General features: G+C 52.1%; 12 protein-coding genes across 12 annotated transcripts; 9 read left to right on the top strand and 3 right to left on the bottom strand.

The window, feature by feature from the left end:
* Positions 1 to 165: 165 nt before the first annotated feature.
* Positions 166 to 1,040, top strand: N7532_008690 (uncharacterized protein; the record flags this gene model as incomplete). The annotated part of the gene is made up of 2 exons (XM_056621182.1): positions 166 to 327; positions 411 to 1,040. The coding sequence occupies 2 exons, from the start codon at positions 166 to 168 to the stop codon at positions 1,038 to 1,040; spliced, it is 792 nt and encodes a 263-aa protein (XP_056471988.1).
* Positions 1,041 to 1,607: 567 nt separating this feature from the next.
* N7532_008689 (mannose-1-phosphate guanylyltransferase) lies at positions 1,608 to 3,119 on the bottom strand (the record flags this gene model as incomplete). The annotated part of the gene is made up of 4 exons (XM_056621181.1): positions 1,608 to 1,634; positions 1,697 to 2,875; positions 2,953 to 3,009; positions 3,060 to 3,119. 4 exons carry the CDS (start codon positions 3,117 to 3,119, stop codon positions 1,608 to 1,610), a joined length of 1,323 nt encoding a protein of 440 aa, XP_056471987.1.
* Positions 3,120 to 5,397: 2,278 nt separating this feature from the next.
* On the bottom strand, positions 5,398 to 6,739 carry N7532_008688 (Zn(II)2Cys6 transcription factor domain-containing protein; the record flags this gene model as incomplete). Its single annotated transcript, XM_056621180.1, has 4 exons — positions 5,398 to 5,997; positions 6,073 to 6,237; positions 6,282 to 6,541; positions 6,613 to 6,739. The coding sequence occupies 4 exons, from the start codon at positions 6,737 to 6,739 to the stop codon at positions 5,398 to 5,400; spliced, it is 1,152 nt and encodes a 383-aa protein (XP_056471986.1).
* Positions 6,740 to 7,251: 512 nt separating this feature from the next.
* N7532_008687 (MFS multidrug transporter) lies at positions 7,252 to 8,426 on the top strand (the record flags this gene model as incomplete). Its single annotated transcript, XM_056621179.1, has 4 exons — positions 7,252 to 7,604; positions 7,669 to 7,858; positions 8,020 to 8,220; positions 8,418 to 8,426. The coding sequence occupies 4 exons, from the start codon at positions 7,252 to 7,254 to the stop codon at positions 8,424 to 8,426; spliced, it is 753 nt and encodes a 250-aa protein (XP_056471985.1).
* A 389-nt stretch (positions 8,427 to 8,815) lies between these two features.
* On the top strand, positions 8,816 to 10,853 carry N7532_008686 (lysine--tRNA ligase KRS1; the record flags this gene model as incomplete). The annotated part of the gene is made up of 4 exons (XM_056621178.1): positions 8,816 to 9,037; positions 9,101 to 10,379; positions 10,478 to 10,786; positions 10,846 to 10,853. 4 exons carry the CDS (start codon positions 8,816 to 8,818, stop codon positions 10,851 to 10,853), a joined length of 1,818 nt encoding a protein of 605 aa, XP_056471984.1.
* A 986-nt stretch (positions 10,854 to 11,839) lies between these two features.
* On the top strand, positions 11,840 to 13,207 carry N7532_008685 (uncharacterized protein; the record flags this gene model as incomplete). The annotated part of the gene is made up of 2 exons (XM_056621177.1): positions 11,840 to 12,154; positions 12,218 to 13,207. The coding sequence occupies 2 exons, from the start codon at positions 11,840 to 11,842 to the stop codon at positions 13,205 to 13,207; spliced, it is 1,305 nt and encodes a 434-aa protein (XP_056471983.1).
* Positions 13,208 to 13,583: 376 nt separating this feature from the next.
* Positions 13,584 to 15,157, bottom strand: cox15 (cytochrome c oxidase assembly protein cox15; the record flags this gene model as incomplete). Its single annotated transcript, XM_056621176.1, has 2 exons — positions 13,584 to 14,697; positions 14,772 to 15,157. 2 exons carry the CDS (start codon positions 15,155 to 15,157, stop codon positions 13,584 to 13,586), a joined length of 1,500 nt encoding a protein of 499 aa, XP_056471982.1.
* Positions 15,158 to 15,532: 375 nt separating this feature from the next.
* N7532_008683 (uncharacterized protein) lies at positions 15,533 to 17,052 on the top strand (the record flags this gene model as incomplete). The annotated part of the gene is made up of 3 exons (XM_056621175.1): positions 15,533 to 16,046; positions 16,120 to 16,203; positions 16,265 to 17,052. 3 exons carry the CDS (start codon positions 15,533 to 15,535, stop codon positions 17,050 to 17,052), a joined length of 1,386 nt encoding a protein of 461 aa, XP_056471981.1.
* A 1,019-nt stretch (positions 17,053 to 18,071) lies between these two features.
* On the top strand, positions 18,072 to 18,329 carry N7532_008682 (uncharacterized protein; the record flags this gene model as incomplete). Its single annotated transcript, XM_056621174.1, has 1 exon — positions 18,072 to 18,329. One exon carries the CDS (start codon positions 18,072 to 18,074, stop codon positions 18,327 to 18,329), a length of 258 nt encoding a protein of 85 aa, XP_056471980.1.
* Positions 18,330 to 19,260: 931 nt separating this feature from the next.
* On the top strand, positions 19,261 to 20,979 carry abd1 (mRNA (guanine-N7)-methyltransferase; the record flags this gene model as incomplete). Its single annotated transcript, XM_056621173.1, has 3 exons — positions 19,261 to 20,678; positions 20,728 to 20,894; positions 20,945 to 20,979. The coding sequence occupies 3 exons, from the start codon at positions 19,261 to 19,263 to the stop codon at positions 20,977 to 20,979; spliced, it is 1,620 nt and encodes a 539-aa protein (XP_056471979.1).
* Positions 20,980 to 21,400: 421 nt separating this feature from the next.
* On the top strand, positions 21,401 to 22,930 carry N7532_008680 (SUMO ligase MMS21; the record flags this gene model as incomplete). The annotated part of the gene is made up of 2 exons (XM_056621172.1): positions 21,401 to 22,128; positions 22,204 to 22,930. The coding sequence occupies 2 exons, from the start codon at positions 21,401 to 21,403 to the stop codon at positions 22,928 to 22,930; spliced, it is 1,455 nt and encodes a 484-aa protein (XP_056471978.1).
* A 989-nt stretch (positions 22,931 to 23,919) lies between these two features.
* On the top strand, positions 23,920 to 25,584 carry N7532_008679 (uncharacterized protein; the record flags this gene model as incomplete). The annotated part of the gene is made up of 3 exons (XM_056621171.1): positions 23,920 to 24,171; positions 24,252 to 25,204; positions 25,275 to 25,584. The coding sequence occupies 3 exons, from the start codon at positions 23,920 to 23,922 to the stop codon at positions 25,582 to 25,584; spliced, it is 1,515 nt and encodes a 504-aa protein (XP_056471977.1).
* Positions 25,585 to 26,689: the final 1,105 nt, after the last annotated feature.

Here is a 26,689-nt window from a genome sequence, read left to right as displayed (position 1 = left end):
TATCTGAGTTCTGATCTTCCACCCAGCAACACCGCCTAGCAACACAGCCTGGATATTAATAGCCGCCATGACGCACGCCCCCAACGTGTCAAGTGGAGCGCCGATCATGTTTACTCGTACAAATACTTCTCCGCAAGGGCTGCCACTTCCTCTCCATCATCCACCATGCGGTCCACCTCCGTCAAGCCCTCCGCATACCCTGCGCTGCCCTTCCATATCATTCGGGCAGTCGGGTTCCTCTCGTCCGTCGTCGTCGGCATCATCCTCGCCGTGTTCATCTACCACCTCCACGCCGACGGGTACAAACTACCCTTCGCCTTTCTGATCGTAAGGCCCCCCACAACGAACCAGCACCAGAAAGCCACCTGGACGAACCCAAGAAGACGAAAACTAACACTTTAAATGACCAGTGTCTCGTAACCGCCCTCTTCACCATCCTCAATGTCACCTTCACAGGAGTCATCAACTGCAGCTGCGGCCTCTCGCCCAAACTCTCCATCATCCTCAACATGCTCCTCCTGATCCTCTGGCTACTCTCCCTCGCCCTGCTGAGCTACAGCATGTCCAGCACAATCCTCACAAAATGCGGAACCGAATATTGGGGCAACTCAACCGGCATCTCCGTATGCCGCAGCTACAAGGCCCTCTTCGTCTTCACCATCCTCGGAACGGCCTCCTACATTGCCTCCATCGCACTGGACTTCACCGTGCGCCGTCGCCAGAACCGTCTCGGTGAATACAACCCCATGGGCAGCCATCTCATGCCAGGCGAGGACCCCTTTGATGTTAAACTGGCCGATCGTAATAGCGAAACCCTTTCCTACGACCACGTTCCACCCCCAATGACCGGCGCCCAGCACGCTACGCCGTATGCGCATTCCTTCGAGCGCGGACATGCGGATGAGTCGGAGATGTTCTACGATACTGCGCCGGCGAGAAGTGGACAGGCGGGTCCGCGGGTGCGATTTAGCGCGTATGATCAGGGTGGATATCGGCATCCCGCTGAGCAGACCGGTTACGACCCTGCGGCGTACCGCTAAAGGCTCAATTTGAACCTTCTAAACGATGGAACGATGGATGATGACTTTGTTGATATCTTTTCATTGGGATCTTTTTGGGCCAGCGGGTTTTGGTATATCTTTCATTTTTGACATCTCATGCTGGATTTTATGGCTTTGGGCTTGTTTATTTTTGTTGTCTCGGACGGTTGATGCTCGTTCAAGTCTACTGCATGGGCACGGCGTTACGAGGATGGCAAAATTGCTCTCTGACGATAGGTATGAACACTCGAGATCTTGATTCAGAGTTGGTAGATAGATCGATTATTTCTAGGATCACTCGCCGGGCAGCTGGCGCTATAACAATCACAGTCACAATTTCAACCATATAATGATCAAACAGAGCCGTAATTTCAAATGTAGTCACCGATTGCTTGCGTCTAATTTCAGTCCGAGTCATTTATTCGGCGAGCAACTGCCTCTAGCAGAGAAAACAAATGGCCACACAGAAAGGAAAGAAAAACTATTATGACGCTTCATATTGACAAGATGTGGGTGGTATTTTGACGCAGAAACGAAAGACCAAATTCGTAGGCAAGAGAAAGCGTGTTACATAATGACCTCGTTGGCGACATCCTAGATAGAAAGTTAGTAAAAACAGGGACCAAGGGCTAGATGTGGGGAGGGGGAACACATACTCGCTTGAGCTCCTTGTAGGGAAGGCAGACGCAGTTCTGCACACGGACCTCATCGCCGACACTGCACTCCTTACCAAGGATAGTGATACTCTGGACCTTGACGCCCTGCTTCACGATGCTGGTGGAGTGGCTGCCAATGGGGATGGGAGTTCCCTCCACACGAGCCCAGGCACCGACACGGCCGCTCCAGCCAATGATCGAGTGCATCACGCAGGCATCGTGGCGGATCTCTGCATCCTCCAAAACGATAGAGTCCTTAACACGAGCGCCAGCGCCAATGACAGCACGGGGTCCAATGGACACGTTCGGGCCAAGCTTAGCGGTGGGGTCGACCTCAGCAGTAGGGTGGATGAAGACGGGGGGCACAATGGTGGCAGAGGGTGGGGTGAGCTCCTCGGACTGGGCCTGGAAGGCCTTCTGGAGGTAAAGGGCGTTGGCAGGGACGGCCGAACCTGCGGTCTTGATTTGACGCCAGAAATCCTTAGTTTCGTGGACAAAGAAGCGGTTGCTGTCGGCCAAGTCGGAGAGAATATCTTGCTCGAGGCGGAGGACTTCGCTCTTCTCGGCATCTTCGTCGTCTCCCGCGGCGGCGACAAAGGATGACTCGAGGTTATCGGAGGAGGGGTAGGAGAAGATGCGCGGCCGGGTAGTGCGACGCTTAATCGCACTGCGAATGGCCGGGAAGATGCACTCGGTGGCGAACAGGTAGACACCGCAGTTGATGAGGTTAGAAATGTGGGATTCGGGTTTCTCGACATAGTGAAGAACACGCTTGGTGTGCGAGTCCGAAACAATGCAACCGAAGTTGCTGGCGGCGTCGTTGCTAACTCGTGTACCAAGAATCACAGCCTCCGCATCCTTCTCCTCGAACAGGCGCAGCATCTCCCCCAGAGGGAATGAGCAGCAGACATCGGCATTGAGGACAAGCAGGCGCTCAGGCTTGCCCTTCAGAATCGCATCGCGGAAGTGGTACAGTCCACCTGCAGTTCCTAGCGCGGTGTACTCCCGCAGGTACTGCATGCGGAACTGGGGAAACTCCTTCGCGGAATCCTTCAGGAAGTCACGGAAGACCGACTCGTCATAATATCCGACCAGGATAACCTCACGAACATCGGGGACCTTGGCGATCGCCTTCAGGCAGTGGTGGATGATTGGGTGGCCGGCGACTTCGAACAGGGGCTAGGATCGGGGGGTTTTGGTCAGATTTCTTCCGGCGCAACGCAACAAATGGGTAGTAATCTGGGAAAAGTACATACTTTGGGAACATCGAGGGACAATGGGCGAAATCGAGTGCCTCGCGAGGGGCCTCCGACCTGTTGACTTGTCAGTTGTGTCGTGGCGGGGGGAGCATTGCGTCACTTACCAGAATCACGGCCTTGGTGGAGGCCTGGCTGGACTGATCCCGAATTGGTACTTGGAGCATGGTGACCGAGCGAGAGGAGATATATCGAGGAGAGCTGAGGAGAGAAAAGCAACGCTGGCCTCTGGGAAGCTTGAAGTGGCCGGATTGGTCGCCCACCAGCGGCGAGCGCCAAGCCGGCGGTGGGGCCGGATGCCACCTGACTGTAAACAAGAACTAGAACTACTGCTAGTGACAAAGAGAACCATACTGTACAGTAATATTCGAAACTAGATTTACCACTACACTCTTTGACATTAACTCCCGTACCCTAACCTAAACACGCTAATCAAGTTAGAGTATAGCCGTCGATCCCCTAGATCCATGAATAGATCTTGTATCTTACGCAACGCAGTGGAGCGGTGCTGGTTGTAATATACGTGAAATTGCTATGCACGTATGCTCTTCTCTGGCTTTTTCCCAGCAAGAGCCTTGTCTCTTCCTCATGATTTTTTGAGTGACACCTAATGTGAAACTCACAATATGGTTCCGAGACTTCCCCCTCAAAGTTGCATCTCATCCGTGATATGATCGAGAGCCAGTCATTAACCACATCTCAAATGGCGGAAGAAGTCGAGTGCAGCAAAGTCACGATAATAAATATTCGCAAGAACTTGCGGCAATTCGGAAGCGTCCACGCACCCAAACTCGAATAGGCCGGAGACCGACAGAAACCCCACTAATAATCGAAGCGCTTTGTGATCACTTATCTGCGAAGCCAGGTCTGTACCTCGATGAGATAGCCGTTGTCCTATAGGATGAGTTCCACGCTATGGTTATAACCTCAATTATCAGAAGGGCCCTGATAGCCAAAAGTTGATCTAAAAAGACGGCCCGGCAGCATGCTAGAGAGCGAAACGCCGATTTGCGAGAACTATATCTACACAACTTATCAGAGTTCCAGTAATATCACCTAGTCTAGGTTGATGAGTCTGGATGCGATAAGAGAGTTAGGTTCAGGTGGACGGGCTAGACACTGCTTAGTATAGTATCGTCGTAGGTATCGCAGTTTCGTCGTGACCAGCGATACTAGATACTACTGGCGTACACCTAGGACGGTGTCCTACTTTCGCGTGTTTTCTGCGGTGCAATAGATGCCGTTACATTTGCAGACATTTTATATTAGCTAATTTAACATTGCGGAAGATGGTCGGACCCTAAATCTGTTGTGGTCATGGATAATGCCTAATTTTATCACTCGGAAGGTGTCTCGCAGATGCGCGAGGACACGCGAGTGAAACTAGTCTATCTACCACCCTGTTCGCCGGAATTGAATCCGATGGAGGAATTCTTTGCTGAGCTAAAAGCCTTAATTAAACGTAATTAGAGTTACTTTGAAGCGGATCACGATCAAGGATTTGATGTCTTTCTCACATGATGTATTGACGTTGTCGGTGCAAGGCAAGGAAGTGCGAAAGGCCAATTTCGACAATTTCGACATGCAGGCTTAAAGATCAAAGAACTCCCAGGATTCTAGATATGGTCTCGGTTGAGGAGCTTTCCAATGCACGCTCCTTACATGACAAATGAAGATTCGCAAACTATTTACTCTTTAAACCAAGGGTCATCAAGAACTTGTCTCGCGGACGCTCTTGCAGATGGTTCAAAATTCAGTAGCTTTGCAATGATTTCTAGATCATCAGTTTATTCCTGCCCCCTATATCAGGAATATTGTGAAGCATATACATCCGCGAAATGAAAGAAGTACTTCTTGCGCAGGGCGTCGTCGCTGTTGTAGATCTTTAGCAGGTGGTTTACGTAGTAGATCGCTCGATCGGTCGCCTGTTTTCGAGTTCGAGACGGTTGATTTGGTCTAGTGTGTAGATATCCGTGTGCTCGTCTAGGGGAGGCTGCTGACTGGGGACTGTGATGAAGGTTGGGACCAGGAGGGCGTCGTCGAGGGAGGGAGTGGGCGATTGTAGTTGTGTTTGACACTGGGGATATCATGTTGGGAGTTACGGGGATAGTTTAATTAAATTTTATAGTTTGTTGGGGTTTTAGGGATTTTACATGTCGGTATGGTCCAGGGCGATGTTTCATACGAGGATGTGTAGCCAGTGGTGGATCATATTCATGGATAAGTGCTGCATTGCGCCCTATACTTGAAGATTACCACAACTGAATCCCAGCTTTTGTATGTTCTCTAATCACCTTCCGTTTTTGCTCGTTCTGCTTGTAGCTACCCGGGACACATGGAAGACTATTATGCTGCTGATTACTAGTCCAAGGAATGTAAAATGATGCTTGTACCCTGTTATTGGCTTTCAAGAGATAACATAACCGGGGTCAGTGGCCAGGCAAATTATATCCAGTCAAAGTTAACATGAGCATCGTACAGTTGCCCCGACGTCCGTGAAATCCAATTATCCGAATCTCGGTTATCCCTGCCTGTCTCCTGTAACGCAGTAATTCTGATAAATTCCGGTTCAGTACCAGGTGGAGTGTTCCAAACCTCATCGCTATCCGGCATACAGAAGTCGAGGTCTACTAGAGTCAGAAGCTCTCTTCTCAATCCAGTGCCAGTAACACTGTCTCCTTCAACTGCCTCAGTCGGCTCACAAGGTTGAGAGCAAAGGCGGCATAATTTATATAACGCTAAGCCGAAACGCTTCACCTCCTCTACACTCACCCATACGAGCGCGATTGGCGCAGAGGAGGCGTGTTGTGCGAGCATATTCGGATAGTGGAACAGGCCAAGTCGCCGGCAGGTTTGCACAAGCGAGGCGAGTAGTTCGTATTTTGGAGTTGGAAGTTGGAAACGAAAATCCAGACCAAAGGTATTCTCTTTTTTGCCGACCAGGAGAGCGAATATTAACTGCAGAAGGATACTCTGATAGGTTGCAATCGGCCAAGGTATGTAATTGTTGTTGCATGCCGTCGATTCCGATATATACCATTGAGACTATGTATCATGAACGACATCAGCAGTAAACCTTTATTTCTCCCTTTTGGAAACAGTTCAGGGGGCAGTCCGTACCCTTTGAGCTTGAATCGCAGAAAGCAATTTCCGATGGAAAGTCATCGCTCTGTCCTGGGCCACTTGGTCGCCTTTAATCCACAACCCAATCATGACCATTGATTGGAGGAGGATGCACGGTTCCTTTGGGGGCTTAAAGGTCCCCCAGTGCAATATTGGCCAAATCTGATGGAACTTTTCAAAGTAAATATCTAAAAGTCCTGACCGACCCACCGGGTCGTCTCAAGTACGGAAGTCGAATTCAAGTCCGTGTTGGGGAGAGTAAGTTGCTCATTAGGAGCGGCCATGTCCTGCGGAATAACACGTGAACAGGTAACTTTTCGTCGCTGACATCGATTGCAGGGGTATTCGCCGTCACAGCGTTCCTTTCGAGCATGGCAGACTTTACAAGCCCTTTGTGCGCGGGATGGCGGCGGATCTTTCTGTGGATGGTAGGTTCGGATATGACGACGTAAGAGATCGCTGGATGCTAGTTAGCCTTCGGGAAAACCGGCAGAGAATCTGGTTAATTTATATTCCTTCTAGCTAGGGTGCTGTCACAGTAGGGGCAAGACCAGCGCTGCCGTTGATCATGATGCGTCATGTGTCGGGTTAAGTGTTCCTTGCGTTGATAGACTGCATTGCAGCCCGGATGTTTGCATTTGAAAGAAGCCAAACGTGGAGTCATTGTATCCCATTCAATCTGCGATATGAGATGTGAGAGTTTGCTGAGAGGGAGGCCGGTAGCAAGCCGAACGATTGTGGTTTCCGAAAACTTTACTAAGCTCCGGCATCCCGCTCGGTCCCTCCCGCTTGGGAAACTAACTAGGGAGTAAATAATTTTCTAGTCTTATTTTTGATTTTTAGATTCTGGTCATATTTAGCTCGCGTCTGTTTGACAGAGTGTGTCTTAAACCTTGGTCGATAAAGCATAGCGGCAACAGATTCCTTCCACCATCTCGACTCATCAAGCATGTCCGCCAAAGAGCCAGTGTTGACCCGAAGTTATACGGCAGATGCAGAAGGCTACACTGCGCGGACAAATGAGCGAACAGTCACAAGGTTGCCGACTTTGGGCGATCATCCAGAATATGAGGACTTCTGGGAACCTGATGACCCCGAAAACCCTCAATGCTGGCCGTTATGGAGTAAGGGTGTCAGCGTCGTAACCATGAGCCTTGGAGCGACACGCCCGCCTCAATGAACGATATCGTCTCCGATCAGCATCGCGCTCTTGCATTTGGTATCTGGCCTATCGGACCTACAAATGGTCCCGTGTATGGCCCGATTATTGACGGCTTCGTCTTCGAGTACCTGAGCTGGAAGTGGACAAACTGGATTGTCTTGATTGTTGGCGGTGCGGTTCTTGGCTTAATGTGCTTCATTAAAGAAACGTATGCTCCGGTGATCCTCAGAAGGAGAGCTGCGAGGTTACGGAAACAGACGAGGGATCTCAGGTGGTGGACACGCTATGATGGGGGCGATTCTTGCTCTAAACGGCTTAAAGACGGTCTTAGTCGGCCGTTCGCTATGCTTGTGACTGAGCCGATCTGGTAAGTAACCTATCCCTCATTTAAGCGTCTATCTCATAGTATTAAACTAATTGTGATAATACAGCCTGTTTCGGGACGGCTATGTCGCGCTTGTTTATGGTGGTCTCTATTTGTGTTTTATCGCCTACCCCATCGCTTTCCAGACAGAGCGTGGCTGGTCCCCGGGAATCAGTGGTCCCCGCAAGGGGAAGACAAGCGCCCATAACACTGTGAAAGAACATATTCCCCGCAAGCGCGGACGCAGTGTAGATCCCGTACGACCGCGCCATATAATTGCTGGAATAAAATAAATAAATACACACGCATTACCCGCCCCAAATGGAATGCCGGACAAAATGGGCACAATCCAGTGAAAGTTCGGCGTGCAGGTCCAGGCGAACCATAACTGGCCAAAGGCGATTAAAATTGCACCGAGAATAACAACGCTGACCATCGCTTCTGGAGGGACCTCTCTAGTTTCAGGATCCTTGTGATGGGAATCAATGGCGCGGCGGAACAGAGGCTCGCATGCGATTGCTATCAACAACCCAGTTCCGATGCCGATGAAGGAGAGCCGGCGATGTATGCGACGCTGGGCCTGAACTTGGCCGGTACCTTGCTGGGTCTTGTGGAGTCGGTATGCATCTCAATTCCGGTTGTTCTCTATTTGTACGGGGAGAGGATTCGCAAGGAGAGTCCGATGATACAGGCAATGGAGAGAATGCAGGCGGCTTTATGAATGGTCTGCCCCAAGCTCCCCTATATTTTGGTGATCATCGGGGAGGCAGGAGTTTACCATAGGAACGTCAATTCTAAGCTGACTACTTGAAGCAGTACCTGTGAGAGTGTCTACTAGTTCGGTAGGAAGTAGTAATATACTTTTGACGTTCCAATCGGGCAGCGGGGTAAACCCCACCAGAGAGCCCTAAGCCCTAATATCCGGATTGGGAACCGCAGTGATGGATGGTGATGGGGGACAAAACATCGCCAGAAGTTTAGTAATTTCGGCAAGTGAGTAATTTATTCAGCCGATTATGTACGATCTTTCCAACTGGAATTATGCTGTAAATCCCATTATTTTTGATCTGCAAATGACTCATAGAGGGCGGCCTTTGTAGTTGCGCCCGACCCAATCAGACGCCCCCCGCCGTTGACGGCCGCCCAAAATTTCGCGCGCCCCTCCGTTCCATTCTCCCACCATCCACTCTCCGATCTCCTCGCAATCATCCATTATGACGGATTCCACCCCTGTGCAGGAGGCTGAGGCCTCCATGGCCAAGCTTCTGCTCGACGAGGTCACCGGCGAGAAGGTCTCCAAGACCGAATTGAAGAGGCGCCAGAAGTTGCGCGAGAAGGAAGCCAAGAAGAAGGAAAAGGAAGCTGCTGCTCCTCCCAAGCCCCAGGCTGCCAAGAAGTCCTCCGCTGAGGAGGAGGAGGCCAACCTGACCCCCAACGTGAGTAGTAGATGGTCCGATGAACACAATTCGTTGGCTAACTGGTCATGCGCTTCCCTCTAGCAATACTTCGAGATCCGCAGCAAGAGAATCGATAAGCTCCGCCAGACTCAGAGCCCCAACCCATACCCCCACAAGTTCCAGGTCAACACCGATCTGCGCGAATTCCTCAAGGACTACCAGGGTCTTGCCAAGGGCGAGCAGAAGCCTGATGTCGCCATTCAGCTTGCCGGCCGTATCTATACCAAGCGTTCGTCCGGTACCAAGCTTATCTTCTATGATCTCCGCGCCGAGGGCGTCAAGGTCCAGATCATGTGCCAGGCCCAGAACGCCACTGGCAGCGTGCCTTTCGAGGACCAGCACGAGCACATTCGCCGTGGTGATATCGTCGGTATTGTCGGTTTCCCCGGTCGTACCTCGCCCAAGAACCGCGACGATGGTGAGCTGTCCATCTTCGCCAAGGAGGTTATTCTGCTTTCCCCTTGCCTGCACGCCATTCCTTCCGAACACTACGGTTTCCAGGACAAGGAGCAGCGCTTCCGCCAGCGTTATCTCGATCTGATCATGAACGACCGTTCCCGCGACATCTTCCGCACCCGTGCCAAGATCGTCAGTTATATCCGTAACTTCCTTGATTCCCGCGACTTTATCGAGACCGAGACTCCTCAACTTAACCAGATTGCCGGGGGTGCCACCGCTAAGCCTTTCATCACCTACCACAACGATCTTCAGGAGGAACAGTACCTCCGTATCGCCCCTGAGCTTTACCTGAAGATGCTTATTGTTGGTGGTCTTGAGCGTGTGTATGAGCTTGGCCGTCAATTCCGTAACGAGGGTATTGATCTTACTCACAACCCTGAATTCACCACTTGCGAGTTCTACTGGGCCTACGCCGATATGTTCGACGTCATGAACCTGACCGAGGAGCTTGTCTCCGGCCTCGTTAAGCACATCACCGGTGGATATGAGACCACCTTCCACACTCAAACCGGAGAGACCTACAATGTGAACTGGAAGGCACCATGGCGCCGGGTGGAAATGATCCCCGCTCTGGAAGAGGCTACGGGCGAGAAGTTCCCCTCGGGTGACCAACTCCACACCAAGGAGACCAACGAGTTCCTCCAGAGGGTCTGCAAGAAGATGAACGTGGAGTGCACGCCCCCTCTCACCAACGCCCGTTTGCTCGACACTCTGGTTGGTGAGTTCATTGAGGAGACCTGCATCAACCCAACCTTCATCACCGGCCACCCCGAGATGATGTCGCCGCTTGCCAAGTACTCCCGTGATAAGCCCGGTCTCTGCGAGCGTTTCGAGGCCTTCGTCTGCAAGAAAGAGATTTGCAGTAAGTTTTTTTTTCTTTTTTTTTTTTTTCTATAACTTTCTCCTCCCATATTCCCTGCATACTCGGGAGATTGTTGTGCCACAGCTAACCCTTCAAAGATGCCTACACCGAGTTGAACGACCCCTTCACCCAAAGAGAGCGCTTCGAGGAGCAGGCCCGCCAGAAGGACCAGGGTGACGATGAGGCCCAACTTATCGACGAGAACTTCTGTACCTCTTTGGAATACGGTCTGCCCCCAACTGGTGGCTGGGGTATGGGTATTGACCGTCTGGTCATGTTCCTTACCGATAACTACAGCATCAAGGAGGTGCTCACATTCCCCATGATGAAGAATGACAAGACTGCTGCCACCGGCAAGTCTGTCCTTGAAGCCGCCGGCACCCAGCCCCAGCCTGAGGATGGCAACCGTATGTTACTAGTTTCTTGCAACTTCCATGAACCGATTTCACTAACGCTGAATCTCCAGCCCAATAACTGAACATGAAAATTGACGAATAAGGGGGGCCGTTGGCCTAGTTCCAATGTGTGACGATTGCTATGCATGCAACATATAAACAATGAAATTTCCATACGAGATGCATTAGCAAAAAATAGATATATATTTATTGCCTCGTCCTACTAACCGTAGCAGTCGCTGAGCGATACTTTATAGTGGTCGTAGCATACACTTCTAGGAGTACAAAAGATGAAGAGTAGAGCAACTGGATTGTGTCCGGAACGACCTCGAAAAGTTTATAGCCGCAGTGCAAAGACACCGGAACAGTGTATATGGTGAGTCTCCAAGTCGTAGGCAGAGTCTTAAGGGACAGGAGCTTATACTCCATGCATCTAGTTTAGCAGCACCGTCCTCATGATAACCGTCGTCCTCTCCTATTTCCTCTACACCTTAGAATTTACACTAATTTAATGTCTCTGAGCTTTATTTTTGACCGAGCACCGGAAAATTCGGGGGATGTGAGTGGAGAGCAGAGAGTATGGTTTGTGCCATGTCTGCTTCATTTGATATTTCGGGAAGGAACCCAAGGTTGAAATGCAACACCAAGCAACACATCTGCTACCACAACTTTAAACTGTCCTGTTCTAACATATCAAGGTCCAAAGTCATGGTATGCAACACTCTTTCAAGAGCAAGATGGAATGGTCTGGGAATAACCGATACGTATGTGCCTCACGTCTTTTCTAGGGATAGATAACGCCTTGAAGTTTGCTCAGAGTGAATGATCGGTAGGATGGGAGATTACACCTACGCGGCGGGGGCCTATCAGGCAGAAACGCGCCATCCCAAAGTGAGATGGAATCCTCCATGTCCTTGGGTTTCCCTAGAAATATAAGTAATTCATTTCTCCCACACTTACCTTTCTTCCTCTCCCCTACTACTTCACCTTCCGCCACGGCGGCATCCATCAACTTCTTTATTTTACATCCACCTTCGCACTATTTTTACTCTTTATTCTTCCATCATGGATCAAACACCCAAGTCCGGTAAGCCAACTCTTCCTGGAATGCAGGCGCTGGAAAATCTTGGGACCCTCTCTTACTCAAGCCCGCAAAATGGAGTTCGAACTCCAGTTCTGGATTCTCTTGATAACCCTCTCCGGACCCCGGATTCGCGTGGACCAGTCCTGCCGCCGCTCCATCTCGGCCCTATTGAGATGGAAGTTTCTCCTCGCGGACCGCCCAAGACCGTTCGTCAACCTTTCTCGCTGCCTCACTCTACTAAAGCTGACCGGACATCTAGTTTGCTGAGCTACCCCCCTCCTCCTCTGATTGACTATGTGAGTGTTCGATACCTAGCCTGACCACAGGGATTCAACGCTGACTCTTGTTTATTTCCCTAGGGAAACGAGAAAAGCGCATCACTTCCGCCGACTCCCATCACGGAGGGACGGTTCCGTCATCATGGCCATGCCACCCCGAGACAAGGAGGTAAGCTGAATATGCCAATATGGTTTACTATCATCACAGGCCTCATTTTCAAAGAGAAGACTAATGTTGCTCTCACAGGATACTGGGTACACAGACTAATCCAGAGCCCTATGCCGGCGCGCCAAAGCGAATCGATGCCACCCCCAGAGCCTGCCACGCCTCGCCCGACCAGCACCAAGAGAATTGCGTTCAAGACCCCCGAGCGAGCTGGAAGATGTGGCCCTGAGAGCCTTCGTACCCAATACCCTATCACGCCGAACCAGAGCCCATCAGTCACTAGCCCTCCCAACCCACCTCCCCTTCGGACCCTGCCCAAGCAGGTCATGCACTTTGACGAAGTCTCGGCGCACACGGCCAAGTGCGATACCTGCAACCTCCGCAATAACCAGGGAATGACTCGTTGCGGTGGATGCGGTTGGCAGCTTTGCCACAATTGCCGTCAGAAGCGTGGAGGTAACCTGAGCCACATGACATTCTCTGCTGAGCACACCGATGGGCAGAGAGGCCCGGCTGGCTCGCCGCTGCGACACGAGTACACACCTACAACACCCCAGGTAAGTATTCGCAACCTCCGACCTGCTTTTCTGCAGGCACGTGCGGCTGAAGCTCTGGTCGAGATGCAATCTTCTCCCGACTTGCAGGAGAGTCCGGCCTCGCCGTCCATGCCAATCGGCTCGGACATAGATACACCGACCCCGACCCCGGCAGCTCGCACCACCGGCCGAACTCGAAGCCGCTCCCACGACAGCGACGAGACTCTGTCCATGCCTGCGGCCGAGAATAACAAAGATGAGCTCGAGAACGAGAGTCTGCGCCTCTTCGAGGCTACTCGTCGCAATCCCCCTCGACGTGCTCGCTTGCAGCCTCGTTGCACTCAAAAGCTACGCCGCCTCGACCATTGAATGTATGGGACCATCTTGATCTACGCTGATGGTAAGTTAGGTACGAGGCTGATCTTAAGGAGCGCACGTAAGTTATGATGAGAATGAACAGGATTGCTTTTCAATGAAACATGGAGGGAGTTGTAGCGTTTGGTTCAATGGTACGTACCTGGGTAGGATCCTCTTGATACCCAGATCGAGCTTTACTTCACGTATCGAATGCAATGCCAACTTGGTTTCATTTTTACAAATTTGGATTCAATGAGTAATACTTATACATTGTGACCTGTTGGATCAATGGGATACTAGAAAGGTGAATGGAGATGGTATCAGAATAGCAGGACCGGATGTTGCAATCCCCCTGAAGTAACGTATTCGTACACTCGGAAACCGTTCTTTACAATCGCTTCGCTGCACCCGCAGTGGCAGACGAGAGCTGTTGGCCACGGGCCTTGGCAGCCATCTGAAGAAGCCTGGCGGTACGAGAGGGATGCCAGACACGGCTTCCCAGAATGATGACCCAAGTGAGCAGGAACAAGCTACCGGCCTGGTGGGCCGAGGCGAGCGGAGTGGGAACGAGATAAAGCAGAGTAGAGATACCCAGGCCGACTTGCATACAAGCGAAGCCAAGGACACCGTGCATGCCCCTACGAGCGGCAGGGGGCAGCATGCGCTTCATAGTAGGAGACCGGCGGGTGTAAGCGAACAAGGCCACAATAGAGGTAAAGGTCGTCATGGCGAGAATGCGGTGGTCAAGCTGGACGAGGGAAGGGTTCTCCAGCATGTTGCGCCACCAGAGATCGGAGCGATCTTCATGGCGGGAGTAATGAGCGTCCCACAGCTCAGAGCTGGGCGGCGCAAGGCCATTGCCCATATACGGAAATTCGTTGTAGATGAGACCAGCGTCCAGACCAGCAACAAGGCCACCAGACATGACAGTAGTGAAAACTAGAAGGGCCAGACCGGCAACAGAGCGACGGAAGAATGCCAATCGCGGGTCGCGGAGGGCCTCGAGTTGTTTCACGCCAGAGGCAGGATCAGCCATCAAGCGGTGGGATCGGAGAATAGCCAGTCCATTCCAGAGCATAGCAACGTAGCAGGTGAAAGCAGCGCCCAGGTGAGCAGTTAGACGGTACTGACTCACGCGCGGGTGGCTGCCCGGCGCAAACAGATCATCCTTGAGACCCGACTTGACCATCCACCAGCCCAAGAAACCTTGGAAACCGATGAGACCAGCAATACCGAGCAGGCGCCAGGCCATAGGCGTCGAGACCTTCTTCCGGGCAACGAAGTATACTGCGGGGATGACGAACGACATGCCGACGAATCGGCCCCAAAGACGGTGGATCCATTCCATATAGTAAATCGACTTAAAGTCGTCCAGGTTCATGTGAGAGTTCAGTTGCTTGAATTCGGGAGATGCGCGGTACTTCGCAAATTCGGCTTCCCAGTCTTCGTCGTTCATGGGCGGCATAGAACCAGTAACAGGCCGCCATTCCGTGATGCTCAATCTGCAGTTTCAAAGATAACTCCGTCAGCATCCGAACGTTCAAATTTTCACGCTTGCGTTATGGCAACCACTAACCCTGATTCTGTCAAACGCGTCAATCCACCGAAAACCACAATTCCAAAAACACTCGCTGCGCTGGCAAGAAGGAAGTAGGCAACCGATTTATCGCTGATTCTGGGGAAGGTGGTTTTGGTTTTGGCTGCCGTTTCCTCGACGGCCCCAGCCACCGCAGGGGCAGCTGCGGATCGTCTCAAACTTGACGTGAAGAATTGACGGCTCTTATCTGAGAACAAGGGCGAGCGGATTTTCGTGGGTTGAGGGGAGGGCATTGCGCCGAAACGACGAGCGGATTTGGCGGCATAACTCTGGTTGCGCAGGCATTGCCGGCAGGTAAGCAGTTCTTTCGATAGACGAGGCGCAAGGCTCCGCCAGAGCGGCAGCGAAGTCCCCAGGACAGCCATGGCTCGGACGTTGGGCAACTTGCGGAGGAAAGAAAGAATCCCTCGAATTTCGGAGACGCGGCGATCGTAAGATGCGCGGCCGAGCGCCAATCAGCGCGCAGCAATTTGTGGGCTTGCAATGGCATCAGCGACTGCTGCCTCAGGCTGCCATTAAATTCTCGATAGGATGATCAGTGAATAAAAGAAACTAAAATATATTTAGTGATAGAAATATCTTACTCAAAGACCTACCTTTCGTTTTTAGATTCAACCCCTAGTTATCATCTGAGCTCAGAAGTATTGGTGCCTAAGGCATAAACACCTTACCGCTCGCTGGATAGTTCTCACGCCCTGTTGATCTGCACCACCTCAGCTACTCTCTCGCCGGACATCGCAATGTCCTACGCCATTGAATCAAAGAAGCGAAAGTTTCACCGGGCCTTGGAATCCATTTCCAAGCCCGCCACTCCTGCGAATGCCCCGAAGCCTGCGACTGCGACGCATGCGACAGCCAAAGACCGTCTGCCGGCCAACCTCTCCATCAAAAAGGTCCGATTGAGCAGTAACGACTACTCAGACCTTCCTTCTGTCCGCAACTCGATGTCGAATATCTCGGGCGCCGCAGTCCGGTCAACATCTGCCTCCTCGAATAAGCGCCCGACCTTTGCCCCATGGGATCGTGATATCTTCCTCGAGCGACTCGAGACCTTCCGTCGCGTGGACCGATGGGACTCCAAGCCGACTCCGATCAATGAAGTACAATGGGCAAAGCGCGGTTGGATATGCACGGATTCTGTGCGAGTGAGCTGCGTCAGTGGCTGTGGTGGCTCCGTGGTCGTCAAGCTACCAGATGAAATCGATGAGCTCGACGGATATGATGCGGAAAAGGTTCAGGAACGAAAGGAAGTTCGTAAGTATATGTATGGACCTATGCGTTTTCTCTTTCATCTCATTCTCAATGTACTAATCGAAGTACTACACAGGGGAGAGACTTGTCGAGGAATACGCTAAGATGTTGAAGGACGGCCATGAGGAGAAATGCCCATGGCGGAACAAGGCGTGTGACGGTATGCGCATTCGAATTCGGAATCCATTCCAGAAAAATTTGCTAATGTTGCTCCGCCGTAGATACTATCCAGCATCTCCCGCTGAACAGCCTTGGGAGGGCGCTATCTGGCCTTCATGGTCGATACTTCAACCTGTTGAAGATGAAGGATAAGTTACCGACTGTTGATAAGATCGAAACTCCCAAAAGCCTTGATCTGGATGCTACTGCACGGATACTGCCTGAGGAATGGTTCAAGGATTCGGACCCAGTGGCAAACGGATCAAATGAAGAAACTGGCGCCGATGCCGGCAGCTCCCAAGACACCCCAGAGTCTACCTCCGCACCGTCAACAGACACGCTGCAACTTGTCAATCAAACCGCACTTGCACTGGCGCTCTTTGGCTGGGATTCTGTTGCTGATGGAGCAGCGGGTATAGTATCATGCAGGGCTTGTTTCCGTCGGCTGGGTCTCTGGATGTACAAGCCGAAGGAAAATGGAGAGGTTACTGTCTACAGCTCTCTGGATGTATCAAATGAGCATATGGAATACTGCCCCTGGATCGACCGAGTGGCTCAGAGCGGCACAGGAAGGCCAAATGAGAAGGCGGATACTCTGCGCAGCGGCTGGGAGGTCGTCGCAGATGCTGTCAAAGTGAAGAATCGCCGGCGCCTCCGCTCTGGTGCTTCATTGGAAAACATTCGCAGCGAGGCCAGCACTCCTGTGCCAGAAACTGTGCCAGACGACATCAATGACGACGGTGATGAGGAGACGAAGAAAAAGGCGGATCGCGAATGGTGGGCCAGAATTCGACGCATTCGACAATCATTGAAAACGAAGTCGCCGCACAAGTCTGTTGCTCAGAAATGATGATCTTTTTTGGCAACTTCTGGAATCTATCGTATTTATTCTCTTGTTTCATTGCATTTTCTAGGCGCGGCGTTCCGGATGATGCAGTGTGTTCGTGCACCTGATACATACATACATACTACGACTATGTTTTACTCTCGAATCATATAGCCCTGCCTAATTTATTTCCGTTCATGCTGAAGATACGTAACTCGCGTATGCACTAAGGTGTTGATTATGGTTTTCAAGAGGCTCTGCCAAGTTACTAGGATTTCTTTTTCGAAATTGTATGTGATCGACTGCCAGTTCACATATATCTTACAATGTATTTACTTCCTTCCCTTGCCCAATACGATAGATCGTGTGAATCTGCCAGGGCCTCACAGGACTCATACACTCCATTCAAATATTATGAGTATTCACATTGCGCAAATGCAGGATCTATAAAATGTCTTCCTTTCTCTTTCTGTCTTGGATCTAGTGAGCTCGGAATACGCTGCATATTGGAAATTCCGCCAGCAATGGATTCCAGCACCACAGCCCCCAATGCCAGCAGCGTTATTTCTCGGCCCCGCACATTTGGAGAAGAGAAAGGCCGAGAAGAGAAACGCTCGCCCTCGCCCTCCATACCCTTTAGCAGACGTCGTGCCTTCTGCCCAAACCTACCGAGGACCCGTGACGAAAAGTGCGGATAGAACACTGGAGAGGAAGCGGGTTGATAATGAGGAAGAAAGAGCCAAAGCTCCGAGGCGTGGCCGGCGTGCCCCACGCCCAAGTCCCCTGTTCGTCCCTGCTGATAGTGCCTATGGCAAGAGAATGGAGACTCAGCTCCATCCCGATCCCCTAGACCCGTCCTCACCGACAATTCCCGGTTCCCTATGAGGCTATCTACGGGTACAACCCTCTCTCCCCTCTCCTACGACCCTGATACGGACCGGAAGACCAACGACCCCGAACACCGGCGGCCGCTACCATACCTCCCGGACCGGTCATAAGACTCGTTCCCATTGAAGAGCCCGAGAGAGAATCTCGCTCCTGTCATGTGTGGGGAGCTCTGGAGCTTGCTCCAGAGGCTCGACTGGGGAGTTCTGAAGGTGCTCGACGCAACTCAGGTCCTGGATCTGACACAATGGATCGAGGAGCAGTGTCTCCGTGCACAAGAGACACTCATGCTGCTTTGCTCGAGCGTTGTCATGCCCAAGAAGTACAGGGAGGGGCTAAATGATCTACAGGTCTCCCTTGGCTGGGTTTCTCGGGACTGCGCCTTGGTCCTAGAACAGGCCAAGGGAGACCTGTAGAGAGTGGCGGTCCCAGAGGGCATAGGGGGTGATTTTTTCCTCTCTCTAAAGGAAAACTTGTTGTTCATTGAACTAAGCACCTGAAGGCTGGCACACAGCAACGTAAAAAAGCAATTTTGGAACGTCCACAGTGTAGGTCCTTTATTATTCATGTGTGCCTATGGCAGCGAGAGCGAAGGCTTGCGCTTGGCACAATTACCAAAAAAACATCTGACTTTACCTACTAATTGAACCTCCTTGATTTCCTATGGGGCTACCGTCATATGGTGCCCGCACACTATTCTCACTCTAATTCCTCAAAATTCTATATTTTATCCACTAACTTGGCCATCTACTTCCGACTCCGCATAAGAATACATCTTATAGGGCATGGTGCCTTGACTTTCCACTCCAACCCGAAGAATGACATGTGAACGGAATGATGGCACTGTTAGTGTATAGAACAAAAAATACATCGCAGGCATGAGTCTAGAGGAAATGGTAAAGAGACATTGGGAAGTAGACTCGTATGCCACAACAGATTCGAAATATGAGCGATGTGGCGAAAGCCATCAAAACAGCCCGCACACGATACCTGTCATAGACGCCAGATGAGTTGCATGTTTTTGACGCCAGCCTACTCAAGGTTGGAAACTTGGACGTATTATGCCAGACTAGACGAATACGACTCCCATGGCAGAAATGCGCGGCGCAGAAGCTCGGTCTGATTCGCCCGTGTCAGCTGCGGGACCCACCCGGAGCTCCCTGTGCACCGCCGTTCTTCTTCGCTCCAACAAGCCAAACCTCGACACCAGACCTACTGTCGAGTCGACTTTATTGCTTGCCTCTTCGAACCCAGGTACTATACCTGCCCCATTCAGTCAAAGCGCGCTCGTAGTCAATCTTTGAACGCCACCTCAATTTCCTTCGAGTCCCCACGCGAATTTCAAACATGACATCCCCGGCCGCAAGGCCGCCTACAGCCGACGATGGCGATAAGAATGGCGCATCCGCTTCCCCCGTGCCCTCTAAGCAGTTCGGTTCTTCAGGTGACAAGTCCAAGATGAACGAAGACAGCGCAGCAACCGATCAATCCAACGCATCTGGTCCAAGGCGCAAGCGGGTCCAAGAGAGACACCAAGCTCGCAAGCGCGGCCCTGCACAACCCTCGGTTTTCTCCCGACGCGATCGATCTCGCAGCCCCAAAAATGCCGCGGGCGATGACTCGCGCCAGCGCTCTCGGTCCCCTCTGCGCCGTCGCTCACCAGCCCCCGAAGAACAGCCGAGGCAGCGCAAACGGCCCGGTGGTGGATCTCGGATGGGAATCGTGAACCCGGAGGTGATGCGGCGGAGACAAGAGGAGCAGGAACAACGTGAGCGGGCCCGGGAGGAGGAAGAGATGCGGTCGTTCCGAGAGCGAGGCGTCTCGGACGTCGTCAGACAACACTACAATGCCGTTCCTGAGCGTGGTCGTGAGTGGCGGAAGACGGAGAGCAAAATCAAGGGACTGCGCAGCTTCAACAATTGGGTGAAAAGTACGTTGATTCAGAAGTTTTCACCCGACGAGGAATTCGCTCTGCGCTTCAATGATACCAAGGATTGGGCGAATGACAGTGGAGGCCCGCCTCCGATGGAAGACAAGCGGCTGCTGGTCCTCGATTTGGGCTGTGGAAAGGGTGGTGATCTTGGCAAGTGGCAGCTTGCGCCGCAAATCGTCGATCTCTACGTCGGCCTTGACCCGGCTAACATCTCGATTGAGCAAGCTCGGGATCGATACGTTTCTATGCGCTCTGGTCGAGGTCAGCGAGGACGTCGTCCGCCTCCTTCATTATTCCATGCCGAATTTTACCCGAAGGACTGCTTTGGTGAGTGGTTGGGCGACATTAAGATCATCCAGGATGTAGGTATCGATGCCAATGCTGGGCCTGGTGGCTCGCTCATGGCTTCACGATGGGGAGGTGGTGGTTTTGACGTTGTCACGTCAATGTTCGCCATCCACTACGCCTTTGAGAGTGAGGAGAAGACCCGACAAATGCTCAGCAATGTTGCCGGCTGTTTGAAGAAGGGCGGTCGCTTCATCGGCGTCTGTCCAAATTCCGACATGATCACCGCTCGCGTGAGTGCATTCCACAAGAAACGCAAGGAACGAGAAGCCGCGAAGCCTGCCACGACCGAGGCTCCCGAAGACGGCGAAGTCCAAGAAGATGATGTTTGTGAATGGGGCAACGACATTTACCGTGTCCGTTTCCCCGGTGCCACCCCGGAGGATGGTGTCTTCCGCCCACCATTTGGCTGGCGGTATACCTACTTCATGCGAGAAGCTGTCGAAGAAGTTCCGGAATATGTTGTCCCCTGGGAAGCCTTCCGAGCGTGAGTACATACCCCGATGTATACAGAGGACATCGCTAACCATTCCTAGGTTGACCGAGGATTACAACCTGGAGCTTCAATACCGCAAGCCTTTCCTGGATATCTGGGAGGATGAGAAGAATGACCGTGAATTGGGCCCATTGAGTGAGCGAATGGGTGTTCGCAACCGCACTACCGGCGAACTGAACATGACCGAGGAGGAGAAGGACGCAGTTAGTGAGTGTTCCCCTACCCCATAATGGCTTACACGGCTGACCCCTTTGCAGGCTTCTACCACGCATTCTGCTTCTACAAGGTTTAGGTGGTTTCTCGAACAAGCACAAAGTATTTCGAGTTCAAAAAAAGAAAAACAATACTTGTGGGATTACCTGAATAATCCATTGTTTACGAGTAGACAGATTTGGAAGGCATCTTAGTATAGGCTTAACTTTTAGAAGCCCATATTCGAATATTGTTTTTGTTGTAGACCAACAATAGGCAAGGGATTTCCGTGGCTGGCGGGGGTCGTCAGCGATAAGCTTATCGTGGCACTGTAACCCAAATGGGACTAGCGCTTTCGCGACGCGTGGGAGCCCTTGGGAATTGGATTCGGCATCGATGCATGCTTTGTCCTGCGACTTCGAACTGCTGCCCACCAGATATTTGCGCAGTATTCGGCTCCACACCATCCAGGCCGACATCTGCCATATTTTAACAGGAAGTCACTTCCTTAATACCCCCGAATGCTGTCAACATCCACGCGACAGCGATCATCGCTGTCCCAGTCCCGGCCGCCCGCCAGCGCGCGTGGACGAAGCGCTCCACGAGGCAGCACAGCCGTCGAACTACCCCCATACCAGCCTCCAGAGGCACCTCTTACGATTGAAAGCCGACAGAGACTTGCACTACTCCTCCAATCCCATGAATTCAAGGGCGTGAAGCAACACCTCGCAGACGCCGTGTCCGAACTCACCGCAACTGCGGGCGATATCAACTCGCGAATGGTCTTCGCCCGACAACAATACGAAAAGCAAAAGATTTCACGGAATAATGATGACGATGAAGAAAACCGGAGCGAAGGCGATGGCGAGGATGGAGGGTTGCAACGACTGGCTGAGTTTGAAACAAAGGTTGACGAGATGACGGGACATATGGAAGAGCGCATGCGCAAGACGATTGACTCCGGCAAGCGCTTGCAAGACATTTTCGACACTATGAAGCATATTGACAAAGAAGAAGAGGAAGCACAGACTGCTGCGCTGGGGACACGCCAGACGCGTGCACAGCGACGGCGGCAACAGCAAACGGACGGAGAGGAGAACGAAGGCGATGATGAAGACGACGAGGATTACGAGGGAACTCCTGAGCGTCAGACTCGGGAGCAGAACGCACAGAACCCGCCCAGTCAAAGGCTGGCTGATTCGTTGAAAAACGAGGCGCAGGAGTGGGATGGTCTGTCCCTGACCGAACGGTAAGTTCGGGGCTTCAACCGTTGTCTCGCTCTTCCATGGCTTTGCAGAAAATCTAATTAGGATTTTCATTGCAGGTACACCGAGCACAACGACTATATCGGGTTCTATCGCGTTGTCTTCGAATCCAAGTTTCCCCCCAGTCAGGCACTCCCGCCACTACCGCACTCTTCTACGTGGTTTTCGCACCTTGAAGATACCTCTGCCTCACGCAGGACCTCGGCCGCCCGCACGCGAAATCAACAGCGCGAATCTACGGCCGACTCGGATGATATTGCCATTGAGCGCGAGAGAATATCCCTCAAATGTCCACTCACCTTGCAGTACTTCCAAGACCCTGTCACCAGCTCGAAATGTCGGCACAGTTTCGAGCGTGAAGCCATTATGGGCATGATGGCGCGCGCACCCTATGTTGCCGACCCTGAGCGGCGCGGTCGTCGCATCCGGGCGTTGAAGTGCCCAGTGTGCTCAGTTCTCTTGTCGGCAGAGGACCTACGTACCGACGCGGCATTGCTCCGCAACGTGCGACGTGCGGAAGAGGCGCGGGCACGCGAGGACGAGGAGATGGACGAGCAGGGCAGCCGAGCGAACGAGGTGACATTGGGGAGCGATATGATTAACGAGGACGAAATGGACGTGGATGATGCTGACTCAGACTCGGACCGTCAGATCAAATCTGAGCCCGGGTTGAAGATCAAGCGAGAAAAAAGTCTTATTCCGAACGCGAGTCAGGACGTGCAGACGCTGGTGTCGAGTGAGCCCGGGGAAGACAGCGATGTCGAGACTGCGAGTGATAGCGAGTAGATCGCCCTATAGGAATCGAAGCTAGGATACCAATTGCAGTTCTACCATTATGATAAGATATATTGTTGTTGTTGCTATCAGTGGTCCAGCAATCCAATAAGCAGGGGGTGTTAGAGCGGGCCGATCAGCACATGGACGTGGAGCGGTGGAGCGGAGCATGTGGATGCGCCTGTCTTTATTTTCCATGGAGTATACCGAGTCTCCCCAGGTGTTAAAACTCGAGGGTTCGACTTGCGCATTGTAACTGCGTACTCCGAATGCACCCCTGTGGCTTCCTAAATTTGACCAGTTCCTATTGAAACAGGTCGCCTGTGTTTCGCCCCCCTAAAAGAAAACCAGCACCTGTCGACGCCCGCTAGTCCCGAAGTCGTCTAAGCGACGCCTCCGAACCCGACCATCTCCACCACCGTCTTCGGCTGGCTGGGTGATTCGTCCCGTGGGTGCCCCTGATGCTTCGCTGGCGACAGGGTGCAACCCGGCCGGCCAGATCCAATACCACGGCGCCCTCGCTCGGATCACGCGACAGACGGTACCAGCGGAGTCGTAGTACTTGGCACTGAATTCAGCTATAGTATGGTTCTTGTGGAGAGTGCGAGGGTACATCCGCCGTAGGGTACGAGGAGTAAGTAATGGTAAGTAGGGTTAGGTGTAACTCTGCTATCAAAGCGGGGGCCATCCCCGCAAAGTCAGCAAGCTGAGGCCGGGGACGCTTGATGCTACCTTGCCTCGTGGTGGTGTTCCATCGTGGAAGCTGCAGCTCAAAAAGATGTCGCGAGCTTCCATTTTTCACATTGTGCCTTCCCTTTCTGCCCTCACCTGCCATCCATCCTTCCTTCTCTCTCGCTTTCCTTCCCCGTCTTCTTCCCCATAACATCTCTCTTCCCTCCCCTATCTTCTCTCCACATCCCCATCGTCTCCTCCCGCGAACCTTTTATTGCACCTCTATTACCAAACCTTCTCTCAACGTTTACTGGACTCTCCCCTGCGACATGGCAGAATCCAAGTCTGCCCATGTCGGCACAGAGTCGACTTATCATGACACTGATGGCGAAATCACCCGCCCCCGCGGTTGGATGTACAAGAGCATCGGCCTCGGCAAGTTCAATGTCGGTTGGTACGCCTCGCCCAAGTTCCAGCTGGGTATGGTCGCCTTCGTCTGCTTTATGTGCCCTGGCATGTTCAACGCGCTGAGTGGCCTTGGCGGTGGTGGAAAGAGCACCCCCGAATTGGCTGATGACATGGTATGCGACATCCCACATCCCTGCTGCTCACCTGTCAAATCCCGATCTTCCATTTGCGCCGACTAATATTGCTTTTTTAGAACACTGCGCTGTACTCCACCTTCGCCGTTGTAGGCTTCTTCGCCGGTACCTTTGTTAACCGTATGGGTGTGCGCCTGGCTCTTTCGTTTGGTGGTATTGGCTACACTATCTACTCGATTAGTCTTTTGGTCTCCGAGCATGCCACGGTTCCCGGATTTAACATTTTCGCCGGTGCCCTGCTGGGTGTTTGCGCCGGTTTGCTGTGGGGCGCGCAGGGTACCATCATGATGTCCTATCCCGGTGAACAGCGCAAGGGTCGATACTTCGCTTGGTTCTGGGCCATTTTCAACGTCGGCGCCTGCATTGGCAGTTTGATCCCGCTTGGCCAGAACATTAACGTCAAGACCAACAAGACTGTCGGTGACGGCACTTACATTGCTTTCATCGTCCTCATGTTCTTCGGCGCCTGTCTTGCTCTGTTCCTCTGTGACGCCGACAAGGTTGTTCGCCCCGATGGATCCCGTGTCATTCTCATGAAGAACCCCAGCTGGTGGACTGAGATCAAGGGGTTGTGGCAAACTCTGTTCGCCGAGCCCTGGATTGTCCTGCTGTTCCCCATGTTCTGGTCCTCCAATTGGTTCTATATCTACCAGCAGAACGGCATCAACGGAGCTCACTTCGACACCCGCACCAAGGCCCTGAACGGCTTCCTCTACTGGTTTGCCCAGATCGTCGCCGCTGTCATTGTCGGCCCCCTGCTGGATATCGAACGCTTCCGCCGCACTGTCCGTGCTCGTGCTGCCCTGATCGGCCTGTTCGTCCTGACCGTCATCATCTGGGGCTCCGGCTATGCTTGGCAGAGGAAGTACACCCGTGAATCGACCTCCGAGGCTGCAGTCAAGGCCGGCACCTTCACCCCCACCGACTGGACCACCCCTGGATACGTCGGTCCTATGTTCCTTTACTTCTTCTACGGCATGTACGATGCGATTTGGCAAGGCATTGTCTACTGGTACGCCTGGCATTTACCCTTTTTCTCCCTTTTACCTTTTTCACTCACTAATATCGCTAACTATCAATAGGTTCATGGGCGCCCTCGGTAACTCCGGTCGTAAGCTCGCCAACTTGGCTGGCTTCTACAAGGGCCTCCAGTCTGCCGGTTCGGCCGTCATGTGGTCGCTCGACAAGAACAAGATGTCCTACATGAACGAGTATGCCTCCAACTTCGGTCTCCTCTGCGGCTCGCTGCTCTTCGCCGCCCCGGTTGTCTTCATGAAGATCAAGGATACCATTTCCGTTGAGGAGGAACTGGAGGGCACCGGCGAGACTCTGGAGGACGTCCTTCCCCCCAGTGCCATCGAGCAGAAGCGCATGGGTGAGCACAATCTTTGAAGGACACGAGCTATTGAGCATCTCGCTACGGCACGGATGGTTGTTTGCAATTTTGGGGTTGTTACGTTCAGTTCCAGATCCAGGTTTAGGATCTCGGGGTGCAAGGGTTTGTTTTCTCTACTAGTGGCCCCATATGGCTCATTTCGGGGATTGCGCTTAGCTCCTTAAGGCATCCTTTTAATTTTGTGCATTTCAGTGTGCATACTTTGTCTACGCTTTACGAATACCAATGCCTGGCATGAAGGCGTAATCTGTTTGATTGTTAGTCTTCTTCTGATCTCTCGATGCAGTTTTCCGTCGGCTGGCGTAATTTTACTGGTGATGATTTGTCCCCTTTATACCGTGCAACCTTGCTCCCTAAGGGCTAGTTTGCAGTAGCACATGGCAGTGTAAGGTTACACATGGCTTAATACTCCGATGTTTCTGGATATTCTTAGATAGGGCTACTATTTCTAATAGTGAGAAACACCACGAGTACACAGGTATCCTCCAATCGGGCCCTGCCATCTTTAAATGTCTCTATTAGATCATGTCCACGTGTTCATAATTCCAGAATGAACGCCGCATGCAAAATGCAACGTGGTGAAGGGTTGGGCGTAGTAGTTCCTGGAAGAAAAAGAAGATGCAAAAACATGACTCTTGTGCATGCTTACGGTCTATCATTGCACTGTAGCCATCTCAAATGCGTCCTAATTGTGACCCCATATACCTGCGTCGGGTCTTAAGGGGTGTCTTAAGATCTTTTTGTGAGGCTATCCCTTTGCCTTCCACTACAACACTACCTAGCCAGGAAGATATCCCCGACAATATGTGATGTAACGCTATATAGTGCGCTCCATGTACTTACCGACTACTACGAGACAAGTTTGACCAGATCAATTTAATAAATTGAATTCAATTTCGAGGCATGGCCAGCGAGCAAAAGCCCACCGAACCCGGACCGTCAGCACTCGAGCGACGAGACAAGACAAGGTGTGGGGTATTCGCTTGTCAGTAGGAAAATTAAGAAATGGCAGTAATGTAACCGAGAAAAAAAAAACCATAACGGACATGAGCAAAGAAATACAAAAAAAGACGGGGTGGGCGAGGACCAGTCAGCTTTCCG

Source organism: Penicillium argentinense, assembly GCF_028826775.1.
Source record: "Penicillium argentinense strain IBT 30761 chromosome Unknown utg000009l_segment0_segment0, whole genome shotgun sequence".
Classification (NCBI taxonomy): domain Eukaryota; kingdom Fungi; phylum Ascomycota; class Eurotiomycetes; order Eurotiales; family Aspergillaceae; genus Penicillium; species Penicillium argentinense.
This window is presented reverse-complemented; position numbering and strand designations above follow the sequence as displayed.